The 15,951-nt window shown below is 60.4% G+C and overlaps 1 protein-coding gene across 1 annotated transcript; it reads right to left on the reverse strand.

Annotated features, from left to right (window-relative positions):
• Positions 1–71: 71 nt before the first annotated feature.
• Positions 72–15,745, reverse strand: DCST1 (DC-STAMP domain containing 1). Its single transcript, XM_002715335.5, has 16 exons — positions 15,685–15,745; positions 15,314–15,439; positions 15,151–15,225; positions 9,060–9,188; positions 8,628–8,767; positions 7,995–8,211; positions 7,764–7,907; positions 7,148–7,269; positions 6,323–6,480; positions 3,484–3,583; positions 3,290–3,385; positions 3,070–3,196; positions 2,641–2,757; positions 2,029–2,171; positions 1,828–1,941; positions 72–453 (listed from the first exon to the last, which is right to left on the reverse strand). The coding sequence occupies exons 1-16, from the start codon at positions 15,743–15,745 to the stop codon at positions 202–204; spliced, it is 2,121 nt and encodes a 706-aa protein (XP_002715381.4). The 3' UTR covers positions 72–201.
• Positions 15,746–15,951: the final 206 nt, after the last annotated feature.

Here is a 15,951-nt window from a genome sequence, read left to right on the forward strand (position 1 = left end):
CAGCCTGGGTGTCGCGCTCCCCAGTGAGCTTCGCTGCCTTTCTGACTCATGTCCGCGGCCCACAGCCTTTTTGGGGGATCAATCGGGGCCCCCTCTCCCGACCCGCTAGGCAGCACCGGCTCTGGCGGCCGGCAACCCCAGGAAGGCGGACAGCAGGCGCGTGCAAGGCGTTTAATGGAACGGAGCGGAGCCAGACGCCCTTCACTCCGCGTAGGCGGTGTCGTCGTTGCTGTCGCTGTAGGCGGAGGAGGAGAGCTCCTCGGGGGGCGTGCAGGCCGGGCAGCACTGCCGCATGTCGTCCCAGCACGTCCGACAGTACACAGCCTCGCAGGCCGCCGTCGGGCACACGTAGGACTCGGGCGTCTCGGGCGCCTGGCACACCACGCAGCGCCGGCGCAGCCAGCGGCGCAGTGGCGGGCAGCGGCGGTGCAGGAGGTCCACAAGGTGGTGGCGCTGTTGGGAGGCGGGGGCGGTTAGAGCCCGCTGGGGAGCGAGGCGGGAGAGACGAAGGGTCCCGCGACGCCCCAGAGCCCCAGGCTGGGGGCTGCAGGGCGAGGGTGCTAGAGAAGCGGGCCCTCGAGAGTCCCTCCCGGGGGGCCGCGAGGGAGCTTGGGAGGACGCAGCCTGCAAGGGTCCCCAAGTGTCGTTTGCCTTCCCGGGTTCTCGCGGCGAGGCTGCGGAGTGACACGCATCGCCATCTTTATCCCCGGAGTCCCAGGAAGGGGAAGTAACTTTCCCGAAGGCACGCAGACCTGGTTACCGCGATTCTAAACCACAAGCAGCATCCGGCTAGCGGCTTTTTGCTCAAGAAGCTGGGGACCGGAGAGGGGCACTGCCTGCTACCCAAAAGCAGAACTCCTGGGTGTGGCAGCGTCCCCTACCCACCCCCGCACCCAAGGGCCGCCCTGTCTGGGCTAGTTCCTCCTGGGCTAGCCCTGGCACTGCACTCCCTTTGGGCTCTGCGTCTTTTCACGTCCTGTTCCCTCAGCTTGGAGGGACGTCCCGCACACTGCCATCTGCCTGTGCAAATTCAGTTTCCCTTGGGCCTGGTCAGGGAACCCCCCAGCTTGTTCACTGTGGCGGCTGGTGGGCTTCGGTGGGGAGAGAAAGCCGCGCAGACGCCAGTCCCACTTCCGTGAGCTCTGTGGGAGCCTCTCCTTACTAGGCGTCTAATGCCAGGCTCGGTGCTAAGAAACTGAGCAAATGAACTCATTCAGAACTTCATCTTCTCAGGCAGACACTGGCACTAGGATCACCTTGTTCAGGTGAGAAAACTGACCCTTCCCAGTGTCACCTCGCGCGACACATGGGGAAGGGACCTGCGGCGTGCCAGCACCACCAGTGACACTCACTCCCTCCCTGCAGGAAGCAGAAGGAAGATTCACCCATCTTCCAGGCGGGAGAACCCACACAGGTCCCGTACCACGAGTGCTCAAGATCCCACGGGGAGGGGGGCGCTCACCAGGGGAGAAGCCAGGGATTATAGAAGGCTCTCGGTCCCCAGAGCCCCACACCTGCCTGGTGGTAGGCCGCCTCCTGGCTAGAACGTGTGGCTCTGCCTGGGGCACCCCCATTTCTGGTAAACCTTGGGCAGACCGTATCACATCTGATTTTTTTTCCTGCCTGCTTGCTTGTGGGACACCAAACATCTCAGGCTGGGCTACATGCTGGACTACAGAGGTGGACACAACCTTGACCTCCAGGAACTGGATGACAAGGGCCTTTAGCGTGCATTGTGTTCACATCGGCCCCAGGGTCAGGGGCGGGTGCCAGGGTGGGGGACGCCCCCCAGCCGAGAGCCAGCCCGAGCGCGCAGCCAGCACTTGCCGGAGCCCTCTGCTGCTGTGCCCGCCTCACGATGGCAGCCCGCCTTAGCTTGGTGAAGGCTGCTCTCTTCCTCAATAGCTCATTGTAGAAGAACAGCACCCGTTTCTTCTCTCGCTGGGGGCAGAGCGGGAGGCAAGAGGACCGTGACAGTGCTGCAGGCAAAGGCGTGCCCAGAGGGTGAGGGAGGTCAGATGGACACACCTTGGGGAAGTAGAAGGCGGCGATGACCCTTCGCAGCCGGTAGGCGAAGGCCTGGGCCAGGCAGAGGCAGGCCAGCAGGCCAGTGGGGAGTGCGGCTCTCCAGTAAGCCCTGGCGTCCAGGCACACGGGCTGCGGCAGGCAGGCTGGGGGAGGTGCAGGGCTGTCGGGCATCTGCTTGGAACCCCACCCCAGGGGGAGCTGCAGGTCGGGCCCCTCGCTCCCCAGGCCTGCCCGCTCCCACCCTGCAGGTCTGCAGTGTCAGTACTGTAGCTGTGTGCTCAGTGGGACACAGATCTGTAAAGTGTCACGGGCGGCACAGAGTTCCGGTAGCTAGCACTGCTCTAGAGAGGACTGGAAGCCCCTGGCCCCAAGTCCCCAGACCCTTCTGGCCCAAGCAAGCCCCTTGCCACCCCTCCAAGCCTGCAGCTGTGAGCGTGTATGTGTGAATATATGTGTGTGTGAGCTTGTGTGTGTGCATATGTGTGTGTGTGTGTTCCTGCCCTGGTTTCTCCAACTCAAGCTGATTCTGATTTCTATGGCAGCAGGGCCCAGACCCCACCTCTCGACCTGGGACCCTCTGGATCCCTGCCCCCCGCCCTTAGTTCCTCTCACGCATGTTGTTTGATTCCACTGCCAGCTCCGAAGAGGTGTTCAGGGCCCCAATGGTTTTCCGAAGCAGCCGGGCCAGCATGGAGTCTCCCCCGACCTTCACCTCCAGTTTGTGACTGCCTGAGACCAGGATGGGGAGTGGGGGCATTGGGAGAGTGTTAGGGGGTGGGCATGGGGCAGGGGCCAAGGCCAGGAAATACCCAGGTGTGCAGGACTTCCCGTGCTGCCGTGGATCCAGCCCCTCCCTGCTGTGAAGGGGAAACTGAGGCCCAGCAGGTGACCGAAAAGCTGAGATTTGACCTGGGGGGGGGGCTGCAGTGCACAGGTGGGGGTCCTGAGTCAGAAAAGGGAGCAGAAGTGGCCCTGGGAGGATCAGGGTGGCTGCCGGGGGTGGAGTTCCCGGGGTGGGGGGCGTCTCTGCGGCCGGCTCACTGCGGAAGGAGTACTGCAGGAAGGAGTGCTGGCGGATGGTGTCGAAGATGGAGTAGAGGGCCCAGTCCAGCCCAAAGAGCAGGAGCAGCAGCAGCAGGACAGGCAGCGTCTCCAGGAGCTCCCTCACCTGCTCGAGGGGCAGCAGGAGGGGTCGGGCTGGGCAGCGGCACCGGGCTGGTAAGCAGTGCGCCCTCCAGCCTCCGGGTCACGCCCTGCGCACCACGTTTTTCATCTCGGAGCTCTGGACGGTGGGCTTGCAGGGGAAGATGACGGTTTTCTCCTCGGCCTTGCGGAGTGGCAGCAGAGTCCGCTTGCCCTGGGGAAATCAGTGTCCGTGCGGGAAGGAGCCTCCTGGAGCCGGCAGCCTGCACAGGGCGCGCAGCAAGGCGTCTCCGGCAGGGCCGTGCCGCTTACCAGCTTCTTCCTGCGTTCGTCGATCTGGCAGAAGTAGGTGCTGATGTAGATGTTGTCGAAACGGATGTCCTGCTCGTAACTGTCTGTGTAGGAGAAGGAGCTGGGGACAGACGGACAGGGATGTCACCTGTCCTCCAGGTCACCCACCTCCAGCCATAGGCTCCCCCCCCCTTTTTTTTTCAGATTATTTTTATTTATTTGAGTTACAGAGGGAGAGGGAAAGACAAAGAGAAATCTTCCATCTTCTGGTTCACTCCCCAGGACCTGTCAAGAGCTTCATCCAGGGGACCGGAGCTGTAGCATAGCGGGTAAAGCCACTGCCTGCAGCGCTGGCATCCCATACTGGGTGCCAGTTCAAGTCCTGGCTGCTCCACTTCCCATCCAGCTCTCTGCTGTGGCCTGGGAAAGCAGTAGAAGATGGCCCAAGTCCTTGGGCCCCTGCACCCGCATGGGAGACCCTGAGGAGACTCATGGCTCCTTGCTTTGGATCAGCGCAGCTCTGCCCGTTGTGGCCAACTGGGGAGTAAACCAGTGGATGGAAGACCTCCCTCTCTCTCTCTCTCTCTCCCTCTCCCTCTCCTTCTTCCTCTCCTTCTCTCTCTGTGTAACTTTGGCTTTCAAGTAAATAAATAAATCTTTTTTTTTTTTTAAAGAGCTTCATCCAAGTCTCCCACCTGGGTGCAGGGGCCCAAACACTTGGGCCATCTTCTGCTGCTTTCCCAGGCACATTAGCAGGGAGCTGGATCAGAAGTGGAGCAGGGACCAGTGCTGTGGTGTAGTGGGCTAATCTTCCTGCGGTATCAGCATCCCATGTGGGGGCGCCGGTTCTAGTCCCAGCTGCTTCTCTTCCCATCCAGCTCTCTGCTATGACCTGGGAAAGCAATAGAAGATGGCCCTGCACTCACATAGGAGACCCGGGAGAAGCTCCTGGCTCCTGGCTCCTGGCTTTGGATCAGCCCAACTCTGGCCTTTGTGGGCCTCTGTCTGTCTGTAACTCTACCTCTCAGGTAAATAAATAAAATGTTAAAAAAAAAAAAAGTGGAGCAGCTAGGTGTCCACATGGGATGCCCACAAAGCCAGTCCCTAGCCATGGACTTCCTTGAGGACCAGGCGTTCAATCCACTGGGCCAGCATCCACCAGTCTACACCCCGGGCCCTGTGCTAGGCACTGGGGATGGTGAGGAGACTGCTTCTCTTCCAGTTGGGTGGTGTAAGGCATCTGCCCTCATAACCCATGTGGCTGAGCAGGTGAGTGGGAGACGAGGTGGGAGCCCGAGCGGGCTCTGCCAGCCTGCCTGGGAGTGTGGTGCGTGTGCATATGTGAGCTGGGGGCAGGCGGGCTTCCTGCAGGATGAGCATCCCGCAGAGGCAGGGAAGTGGGAGGCCACGCAAAGCTGCTGGAGTCCCTGCCTCTGGGCTCTGTCCGCAGTACATCTCCCAGTGCTGACTGCAGGCACAGATCATAACAGCCACTCACCATCTCCCTTCCCGCCTGCCCCTCCCTGGCTGCCCCAGAGCACGCTGTGATGTGTGCACGCACTTGCGCACATGTGTGTGTGCACGTGTGTGTCACACGTGTGTGCACACGTGCACATCGTCCATGTATCCTTCCAAGTCCCACATAATGCTTCAGTTTCCAGAGGAAAACATGTTAATTGTTGAAAATGTTTAAAACTGTAAATGCACATTAGATAAGTGATGTGAAGTCTGAGATTTAAATCCCTAAAAATTCCATCTTTGCCTTTAAGACAGAAATAGCTACAAATACAAAAACAGACTATGAGCGCCCCCTTGTGGAGACACCTCCGTGGTGCTGGGATTCCTGAGCCAGGGCCTTGCCCTCCCACTGGCTGGCTCTGTCCCTTCAGCGAATGACCTCACCCAGGCTGAAAGCCTGGAAGTGGCTTTTGACTCTGTGCCTCCTTCCTTCCCTCCCCAAGCTGGCTCTGAGACCCGCTGCACCTTTCCCCTTCCGCCTCTGTCTCCTGCCATCTTCCTGCCACGCCCCACCCCAGCTGGGCTCCGTCACCTGTGCCTCGGCCTGGCCTCCCTCCTTCCAGTGGGCCCCAGTCCATCCTGCACCCACCCCCAGGGCAGGGCTCTCCAGACTTTTCTGGTCACGTCTACTTGGGCCCAGTCCTCCACGCCAGGCACTGCGCCCCACGCCAGGAGAACGCCCCACCCTTCCGGCCATGGCGCCCCTCCTGTAGCCTTCGGAGCCCAGATGTGGTGCTTTTGGGGGCCACTGCTCTGTTCCCACACATAACCTGATGGCCCTTGAACCATCTGCCTCGTGGGTGCTATCACCACCCAATGAGACCAGGAGCTTCTTAAGGGCGGGCACACGGCTCATTCACCTTCGTCCCCCCCGCTTGCTGGCGGCCACTCTGGGCCCCTCGGACAGGGGCAGGCAGAGCAGGGGCATCTCGGGCGCTAGGGTGGGGGCGGGGACAAGAAACAGGGTGTCCGGAGGTCAGCAGGAGAACGAGAGCCCGGCAGGCCCAGGCGGTGCAGCTGGACGCCAGGCGGGGTGCGGTCAGGGACTTTGTTCTAGATGGAGGGAAGGGAGCTGCCAGTGCAGCAGGCGGGAGAAAATGAAAGCCAAACTGGGCGATAAAAATGGCACAGAGTCGGAGCCGAGGGGACCGAGCAGGGCGAGCCGCAACGGGAGCTCAAAGCCGTATGGGATGAAGGCGGGGAGGAGGCGTGGAGGTGGGGACGGGCACCGTTCCTTCCTCCCGACAAAATGGCCACATTTCCTTCATCTTTGTGTAAACAATGAATCCAGCTAGGCAAAGAGCATTCCGAGTGGGAGCTGGGCGGGGGTCCCGTGACTCACGAGTGCAGGACCAGCAGGAAGGCGCAGGAGAACAGCGTGTGCAGCAGCCCCAGGGCCCACTCCAGCTGGGCCTCCTGGCGCTCCACGTAGTCCCGCACCTCGGCACTCACGTGCTCCCAGCTGGTGTTGAGGCCCAGCACCGCGCTCTGCCTCTCTTCCTGGGGGAAGGCACCGAGCAGCCTCAGCCCGCCGCAGCGCCAGGCCGGCCGCCCCGCGCAGGCGGGGCAGGAGGCGTCCCTTCCTCCCAGACTCAGCCTTGCTGCCCTGACCCTGCTCACCTGGCTGCTTTCCTGCCCCAGCCAGGTTCATCCACACACACACACACCCCGCCGAGGCACCAGCACCACGCCCCTCCTGGTGCCCCCCTCTCATGCCCGGTCCCCTCTTCCCTGGGCCTCCCTCACATGTGCTCTCCTGCTACCCCGCCTGCCGCTCCCCCACCCCGCGCAGGTGCTTCCCACCTTTTTTTTTTTTTTTTTTTTTTTTTTTTTTTGACAGGCAGAGTGGACAGTGAGAGAGAGAGACAGAGAGAAAGGTCTTCCTTTGCCGCTGGTTCACCCTCCAATGGCCGCCGCTGCAGCCGGCGCACCGCGCTGATCCTGGCAGGAGCCAGGAGCCAGGTGCTTTTCCTGGTCTCCCATGGGGTGCAGGGCCCAAGCACCTGGGCCATCCTCCACTGCACTCCCTGGCCATAGCAGAGAGCTGGCCTGGAAGAGGGGCAACCGGGACAGAATCCGGCGCCCCAACCGGGACTAGAACCCGGTGTGCCGGCGCCGCAAGGTGGAGGATTAGCCTATTGAGCCACGGCGCCGGCTTGATTCCCACCTTGATGTCAATGTGAGCTGAGAATTCCCCGTCCAGCCCACGAATAGACTGGTTGAGGGAGTCATAGGTCTGCCCGAAGTTGCCTTCCACTGGGATGCGACGGCGGCACCACACCTCCATCACTGGCAGACAACAGGGCGGGTCAGGGCGCCCCGTCCGTGTGCGGCTGGCCTCCCCTGCAGTTCTCTTCCTGCGGCCCTGTCACCCTGCCTGTGGCTTTCTACTGCACCAGCTCCTCCCCTCGCCTCCCTTCCTGGGGAAGCAGGGCCTGATTTCCATGTTTTCGCCTGTCCATAGCCATATAAACGCTGATAATGGTAGTGAACGCCTACAGAGCCCTTGCTCCGGGTGCCAGCTCTGTTACTGCTTTTCGTGCATTATCCGCTACAATGCTGGGAGAAGCACTAGCGCTTTCATCTGTCAGAGGGAGCGATGGAGCTCAGAGCTTTGCTGTCACCTACCCTGTGTCCCAAGGCCAGTTAGCGGTGGGCGGGGCTCAGAGGGTGGGCACTGTGTCCTCAGAGCCTGAACTCCCCCCACCCAGGGTCAGCCAGCTCTCCCCAAGGACTCAGCTCCCTAGCCCTGGCTCTCCCCACACTCCTGCCCCCATGCTGACCCTTGGCAATGCTGCAGAAGAACTTGAACTTCATAGGCAGGCAGAGCAGGTGGTTGAGGAGTGGGACCTGGATGCGCTGCATGCACTGTTGGTGCTTCTGGGCAAACCAGCGCCGGCAGCTCACTATGGCCTTGTTCACTATGTCTGCGGGGAAGCAGGCAGGGGCGTAGGAGATCCTGCACCCCGCCCTGGAGCCCCGGCCCCAGGCTGCCCAGCCAGGACCCCTCTCACGGGAGCAGCGCAGCTTCGTCTTCAGCTCATACATCTTCTGGGTGGAGAGGTGGAGTCTGGAGCCCAGGGCTGCGCGGGCCCCTACGCCTAGGGCCGTGTCCTCGGAGTCCCCAGCATCCTCAGCGGCATAGCCGGCCTCACCGGTCACCTGGGCGTCCAGCTCCTCGAAGGAGCTGGAGATGTTGTGAGCCTCCGCTTCCAGTGCATTTTTACTGCTCTGGGGGTAGGGAAAGCTTGGGGGTTTGAGAGCTGCCAAGCCTGCAGCCTGCCCTCCTCCCCCAGGGCCAAGCTTACCACTCCTGCCCCAGGCCTGCAGGGAGCTGGGGCTCCCGGACACAGCCGCTGGCGTCAGTGCTCGGCTGCTCCCCATTGGGAGATATCCCCGCCTCCCAGACCGCCCTCCCTTACTCCATTCCTCAATGCCCCGCTCCTCAAGGCTTCTGAAGTGTTCAAGGCCATGGCCCCCAATTTCCTGAAATGTGTCACTCTCCTGCCCGGAACACCACCCACCCGCTGTTGGGAATGAGGGGGAGGGCGCTGCTGGCACTGGCAGTGGGGATGGGAAGGGAGCCCCAGGGCCATGGCTCCCGGCACAGGTCCGCCCGGCCCCCAGCGCGCCCCGCCCCGGCTGACCAGCAGGTCCTTGAACACAGCCCGCAGGGGGGCAGTGGAGACGCGCCAGGCCGAGCGCGTGTTGTTGATCTGCAGCTCCACGGTGCAGCCCAGCGACGCTACCACTTCATTGAGGTTGTGCCGCAGATTGGCCACTGGCCCTGGAGGAAGAGGCCCCAGTGGTCGCATCCCTGAGCAGCCGCTACTTCCCCCAGACACGGGTGACACTGGGACCGAGACACCTGGGAGCACTCCTTCGGCTCCACACTTGATTTCTCTCCACCAGAGAGAGTGAGGAGTTCTCTTGGGGATGCACAGCAGGTCGCAGCAGCTGGGGTTAGATGCCTGGATTTTCCCCTTCCCCAGGCCCAGTGCCCGCGGGGCGTCCCCCGCCTCCCCACTTCCCACCCAAGGTCGCTGCTTCAGCGTCACTGACGAGGAACACATGCTCACCCTCGTAGATGGCAGCCAGGGCGTACCCCAGGACAAAAAGCCTGCCCTCTCTGCCCAGCATCTTAGGTACTAGCAGGAGACTGGCACAGCGGATGTGGGGGGAGGTCCCCCAGCCCATGGCTCCCAGGCCTGTGGGGAGAGCAAAGAGAGGGAGCTGCCTCACCCCCCTGCCCCCCACTAGTGGGACCACCGCCTTCCTGCTCTGGATGCCTTCATCCATTTTGTAGCATTTACAGTTTAGCAGGAGGCCAGCCAGAGGAGGGCTCGGAGAGCGATGGCTGGTGACTGACGTGGGTGAGTGTATGGGTTCTGCGTGTTTGTGTTTGGGGAGGGAGGGGAAGCCGCCACTTCCCATGTCCTGGCTGGATCCCCACTTGCCCCTGGTGCCGAGGGAGCATAGATCGAGGCAGTATGAGAAACCTGCTGGGGGCCGGTGCTGTGGCATAGGGGGCTAAGCCTCTGCCTGTGGCGCCAGCATCCCATAAGATCACTGGTTCGTGTCCCGGCTGCTCCTCTTCTGATCCAGCTCCCAGCTTATGGCCTGGGAGAGCGGTGGAAGATGGCCTACGTGCGTGGGCCCCTGCACCCACGGGGGAGACCCAGAGGAAGCTCCTGCTTCCCGACTTCAGATAGGCCCAGCTCTGGCCGTTGCAGTCATTTGGGGAGTGAACCAGAAGATGGAAGACCCCTCTCTCTCTCTCTCCCTCTCTCTGTCTGTGACTCTGTCTCTCAAATAAATAAATAAACATTTAAAATAAAAAGAGAGAAAACTTCTGGACACAGCACTGGTGCTGAGTGGCCAGGAGACAGGTCAGGGCCGGCCTCCACGTCCCTGGGGACCTGACACCGGCTGTGGCACTGGCACCCTAACTGCAGCCCCTCCCGGTGTCGGCAGGGTCCCCGCAGTTTCGCCTGGGTCTCCCTGTGGTGTCTGCAGGCCGACGGTGAGCTCCTGGAAGCTCATAATCCGGGGAGAGAGACAGCCGAGTAAACAGATGACTCCAGCCGCATGTGCTCAGAGCAAGGCGCTCCCTCCGGGAGCTGTGGGAGCCGGCAGGGTGGGGCTGGAGGGCGGGACCAGGCCTGCGAGATGAGTAAGTGTTGTTAGGAGGCATGGACGACATTCCAGGCCCAAGGAGCAGCAGGCGATCGCTGCTCAGGGACGCTGGGAGATGCCCATGTGGCTGGCGCGTGCGCCCAGCGATGGCCAAAGCCGGCCCTCCGTCGCCGCAGCCTCCTGACGAGTGTCCCAAGGCAGCCTGAGAGGTCTCGGGAACGCCTGAGTCAGACTGAGAGGCTTCCCTGCCTCGGCCCGCTCAGGGACCTTCTACCACCCGAGGGTGGGACCCCAGCGCCCCCACCAGGCGCTCCTCTGAGCCCCGACCTGGCGCCCCGCCTTCCCATGAGCCTCAGCGCCTCGGCCTCGGCCCCGCCCACGCAGACCTGGCCACTGCTCCTTCCGGCTCTCAGGTCTGCCGGAGCCCCTCCCCCGCCCAGGTCTTCACATGGCCGGCTCCACCTCGCCATACAGGTTTGTGGCGAAGCCCGGCAGGCGCCACCCAGCACTCTTCCTGCCTTCTCCCTCGCTAGCACAACTTGGGTTTTGTTCCAGGGCAATAGCCGGGCCCTGCCCCAGGCCCCTGGCAGGGTGGATGTGGGTGTGTCTGAACCCGTCGCGGCCTTCTGGCCAAACACTCCAACTGGGGACAGAAACTGACAAATAGCTGACCTACATTCTAACCAGAGCCCCGCCGGGTGGGTGGCAGGTGCCGTCCGTGGGCTCACCGAGAGCAACACGAGAGTCTCCCAGTCCTCTACCCCAGCCAGTCTATATCATGTAGAGACTGGAAATGTGACTTTTCTGGAAATGGGGGGGAGCGGTCGGAGCAGGCAGGCACTGGGGCAGAGTTGGGCGAGGCTGGTGGCACACATCACATGGGGGCCCCGGGAGCCTCTCTCAGCTCAGCTGCAGGAGCAGGCTGCCACCAGGGCACAGGGACTGGAGGGCCGGGGTGAGCTCAGCTTGGCGTCTCCTGGACTGTGGGGCGGGAATGTGAACATGGAGGCCAACAACACCTGCTTTTCACGGGACAACCCCAAGTGGACGCCCGGGGGCACTGGGCCTGGAGCCATCAGTGAGCTTCTAAAGGAAGAGGTTGGGGGTGGCCTGCGGGCGCTAAAAGGGCTTCAGTTGAGGTCAGCTAAAGAGAAGAGCCCCGTGCAGAAGGCTGGGCACTGCTGAGGTCCACACGGAACCCCCCGAGAGCCCAGCGTCAGCGCCGAGACAGCGGGCCTGAGAGTGTGCCAGCTCGCAAGAGCATGGGGACCTGAGACTTTTGTCCCTTTTCCTCTCATTCTTCTAATCCCCTTTCTGATATCAGAAGAACCAGAAAGGGAAGGAAGTGGAGAAGAAAGTGAGTGCGGGAGCCCAGCCCCCACCTCTCCTGCAGACCCCACGCTGGGATCTGGCCTGGGGGGTTGGGGGGGAAGTTGGCGGGAGAGGGGGAAGGATGAAAGCCAGGCTGGAATTTTAGTGGTGCGACTGCACTTGACCGCTGCCCCCTGAAAATGAGTCACAGTTACGAGTCACAGTTACGGAAGCAGGACGAGGTCTTGTAAAGGCAAATGACCAGAGAGATAAGGTCTGCATAAAAGGCCACTGGTGGAAGAACACGCCTGAGTAGAGCGGCCAGAGAAAAAGTAGCTTCCTGCTGGTATCAAACAGAACTCAGGCCGGCGTCGTGGGGCTGCCGGTTAAGTCAGCAAGCGCCACGCCAGCATCCCATACCAGAGCGCTGGTTGGCGTTCCGACTGCTCTACTTCCAATCCAGCTCCCTGATAATGCATCTGGGAAAGCACCTGGAAGGCGACCCAAGTCCTTGGGCCCCTGCCACCCATGGGGGAGACCTGGATGGAGCTCCAGGCTCCTGGTTTCGGCCTGGCCCAGCCCCAGCTTGTGGCAGCCATTTGGGGAGAGAACCAGCAGATGAAAGATCTCTTTCTATGGCTATCCCTCTCTCTCTAACTCTGCCTATCAGATAAATTAAATAAATAAATAAATCTGGGGCTGGCGCTGTGGCACGGTGGTAAAGCTGCTGCCTGCGGCTCCAGGATCCCATGTAGGTGCAGGATCGAGTCCTGGCTGCTCCACTCCCCATTCAGCTCCCTGCTAATGATGGCCTGGGCAAGCAGCAGAAGATGGCCCAAGTCCTTGGGCCCTGCACCCACATGGGAGACCTGGAAGAAGCTCCTGGCGGCTGGCTTCAAATCAGCAGAGCTCTGGCCATTGCACCCATCTGGGAAGTGAGCCAGTGGATAGACGATCTCTCTCTCTCTCCCTCTCTTTCTGTCTCTCCCTCTCTTCCTGCAAATCTGCCACTCAAATAAAGAAATAAATCTTTTAAAAAAAATCTTAAAAAACAATTCATTCATACTGGGTACAATGCTAATTCCATCCCCTTGCCTGGAATAGGTTCTAGGTCGGCCATGTGTGGCCGTTCTTTTTCTTTCTTTCTTTTTTTCTTTTTATTTTTTAAAGATTTATTTAGTTATGGCTGGCGCCGCGGCTCAACAGGCTAATCCTCCACCTAGCGGCGCCGGCACACCGGGTTCTAGTCCTGGTCGGGGCGCCGGATTCTTTCCCTGTTGCCCCTCTTCCAGGCCAGCTCTCTGCTGTGGCCCGGGAGGGCAGTGGAGGATGGCCCAAGTGCTTGGGCCCTGCACCCCATGGGAGACCAGGAGAAGCATCTGGCTCCTACCTTCGATTCAGCGCGGTGCACCGGCCGCAGCGCACCAGCCGTGGCAGCCATTGGAGGGTGAACCAATGGCAAAAAGGAAGACCTTTCTCTCTCTCTCTCACACTATCCACTCTGCCTGTCCAAAAAAAAAAAAAAATTATTTATTTATTTGAGAGGCAGAGTCACAGACAGAGAGGGAGAGAGACAGAGAGAGAGAGAGATCTTCCATCCAGTGGTTTACTCCCTAAAAACGGCCACAGCGGCCAATCAGGAGCCAGGAGCCTTTTCTGGATCTCTCCCTTGGGTGCAGGGGCCCAAGCACTTGGGCTATCTTTTAGTGCTTCCCCAGGCCATACGCAGAGAGTTGGATCAGAAGAGGAGCAGCGGGGATTTGAACTGGTGCCCATATGGGATGCTGGTGCTGCAGGTGGAGGCTTAACCTACTATACCACAGCACCAACCCCTTGGTGTTTTTTTTTTTTTTTAAAGATTTATTTTTATTTATTTTAAAGGAAGTGTTACACACACACACACACACACACGTATCCTCCATCCACTGATTCACTCCCCAAATGGCCGCAATGGTCAGCACAGGGCCAGGCCAAAGCCAGGGGCCTGGAGCTCCTTCTGGGTCTCCCTGGTGGGTGACAGAAATCCAAGTACTTGAGCCACCATCTGCTTTCCCAAGTGCATCAGCAGGGAGCTGGGTCAGAAGTGGAGCAGCCAGGTCTTGAACCAGTACTCATATAGGATGCTGATGTTACAGGCAGTAGCTAACCTGCTGTGCCACATGTTGGTTCCATGTTGCAGATCTGACCGAAGATATATGAAAGTCTGCTGGGGAGAGTACGGGACGTTTTTCTTGTTCCTGGTCTTTGATATTGTTGTAAGAAGATGAGATATCTGGAGTTGCTTCAGCCATTTTGTGACCTGAAGAGAAGTAGCTGACAGGCCAAAGATGGAAGATAGAAAAGCCAGAAGGAACTTAGGCCCTTGCTGGTTGGAGCTGTTGAGTGATCCAAACTCCAGTGACATCTTACCTTGAACCTTTTTGTTACATGAGATAATAAAGTTTCTCTGTGGTTGAACCACTGTTAGGTGGGTTCTCTGTGTGGGGAGCAACTCGGACTAGACTAAGTTACTGGAATTAAGACTTATTCTATGCATCTGCTCTCCCACAATATGGCGCTGGGAGAGAAGAAAACAGCTTCTACACAGCTGCCTCCAGTTCAGCCAATAAACTGTAGGACTTGCTCCTGATTGGAGGAGAGCAGCGTACTCGGCGTGTGGGCAGCCGAGTTAGGATTGGCAGAGGAGGACTATAAAGGAGGAGAGAGACGGCATGCACCAGGAACATCTAAGGGGAACATCTAAGGGGAACACCTGTGCAGCCCCCGAGAGAGCCGGCCGGCGGTGTGCCGCTCCCCCGCGGAAGTGGGGAAAGTGGCCAGGGGGAACCGCCCTTCCACGGAGGTGGAAGGGACAGTAGCCAACCCGGGAAGAACCAGCAGCAAACCCGGGGAGGGCCGAGCAGACGAAAGAACAGCCCAGGGTTTAGTGTCGTTCCTCCACGAAGAGGGGGAGCGACATAATGGTGCCGTGACTCGGATATGAAGCCTAGGCAGGGCTTAGTGTCGTTCCTCCACGAAGAGGGGGAGCGACACTCTGTTCTCGCAGCCCCACACCTGCTGATACAAATTCTCCATTCAATATCACCTTCTCAGAGCTGGCACTGTGTGCAGCGGGTTAAAGCCCGGCCTGCAGCGCCGGCATCCCCTGTGGGCACCGGTCTGAATCCCGGCTGCTCTACTTCTGATCCAGCTCCCTGCTGGTGCTCCTGGAAAGCAGCAGCAGATGGCTCAAGTCCTTGGGCCCCTGCATCCAGGTGGGAGACCTGGAAGAAGCTCCTGGCTCCTGGCTTCTGATCAGCTTGGGTCTGGCTATTGTGGCCATGTGGGGAGTGAACCAGCAGATGGAAGACCTGTTTCTCTCTGTGTCTCTACCTTTTTCTGTAACTCTTTCAAATAAATCTTTAAAAAACAAAAAACAAATATTACTTTCTCCAAGAAGCCTTCCCTGACTACTCAAGCTACAGAGGCCCAGAGGGGAGAACTGCAAAGGGCCATGGGATTTGGACCACATCACATGTGTGACAGCAGAGCCTTGAGGGTGAGGACTGTGTCTTCTTTCTTAGACTGGGGGCCTCTTCTCTCTGGATGGCCCCCTAAAGCCCAAGAGGAGGCCAAAGCCTCAGGAAAGCCTGGGGACAGAAGGCAGCAGCTCCAGCTCCACCCCAGCCCACCCCAGGCATCCCGGCCTGGGCCGAGCGCCACAGGCCTCTGCCCGGCACTAACCCACCAAGCCGTACAGCATCACCATCTTCTCCTCTTCGTAGATGTTCACGGGGTTCACCAAGAGCTCGAAGAGACCTGGGGGCACGGGGCAAGCCAAAGGTCCAGCGCCTGCCCAGCCCTGGTCCAGCCCCTGCCAGCCCCGACTCTCTGCTTCCATACGCACCTATGGCCAGGAGTCCCCCAGTGCCTGCCCCCAGCAGGAAGGCGGTGACGGGAAACTCGCCGGGCCGGCGCCCCAGGAAGTGGCTGCAGGGGCCTGGCAGCCCCCAGCTCAGGAGCCTGTGCACCGCTGGGAGGTGGGACGCACAACGCTCAGGAGCCCACCCCACAGCTGGCACACGGAGCAGTAGGATTGGGGCTGCCAGGGGAACCCAGGGAGTCCTGGAGGAGGCGGGGCAGGTGTGAGGAAGAGGAGATGAGAGGGCTGGGCTGGGGCCGGGGCACAGGGCAGGACAGATGGAAGATGGGGCTCCCCAAGAAGGGGGCAGTCCCTGGATGAGAGAGGTGGGGAGGGGCCGGGCCCTGGGGACTCACTGGTATGGGGCGGCTTCTTCCTCGGCCCCCATGCTCCCTTCTGAAGGCGCTCAGTGTCCATGCGTGTGTTCCGTGGAGCCCTCTTGTAGCTCAGAAGCCTCCCCAAGGATAGCCTCCGATGTGAGGTGCTGGCCAGAGAAGCAGGGGTGGGGCCTGCGCAGGCTCGGAGGTGGGGGGATGGGGACTAGAGACCTCGGAACTGGCTCAAGGGCGCCGGGACACAGCACAAGCCCTCAGAACCCCTGGAACGCGGCGACACTCCGGGGC

Source organism: Oryctolagus cuniculus, chromosome 7 (genome assembly GCF_051225735.1).
Source record: "Oryctolagus cuniculus isolate XC-2025 breed Fujian yellow rabbit chromosome 7, ASM5122573v1, whole genome shotgun sequence".
Classification (NCBI taxonomy): Eukaryota; Metazoa; Chordata; class Mammalia; order Lagomorpha; family Leporidae; genus Oryctolagus; species Oryctolagus cuniculus.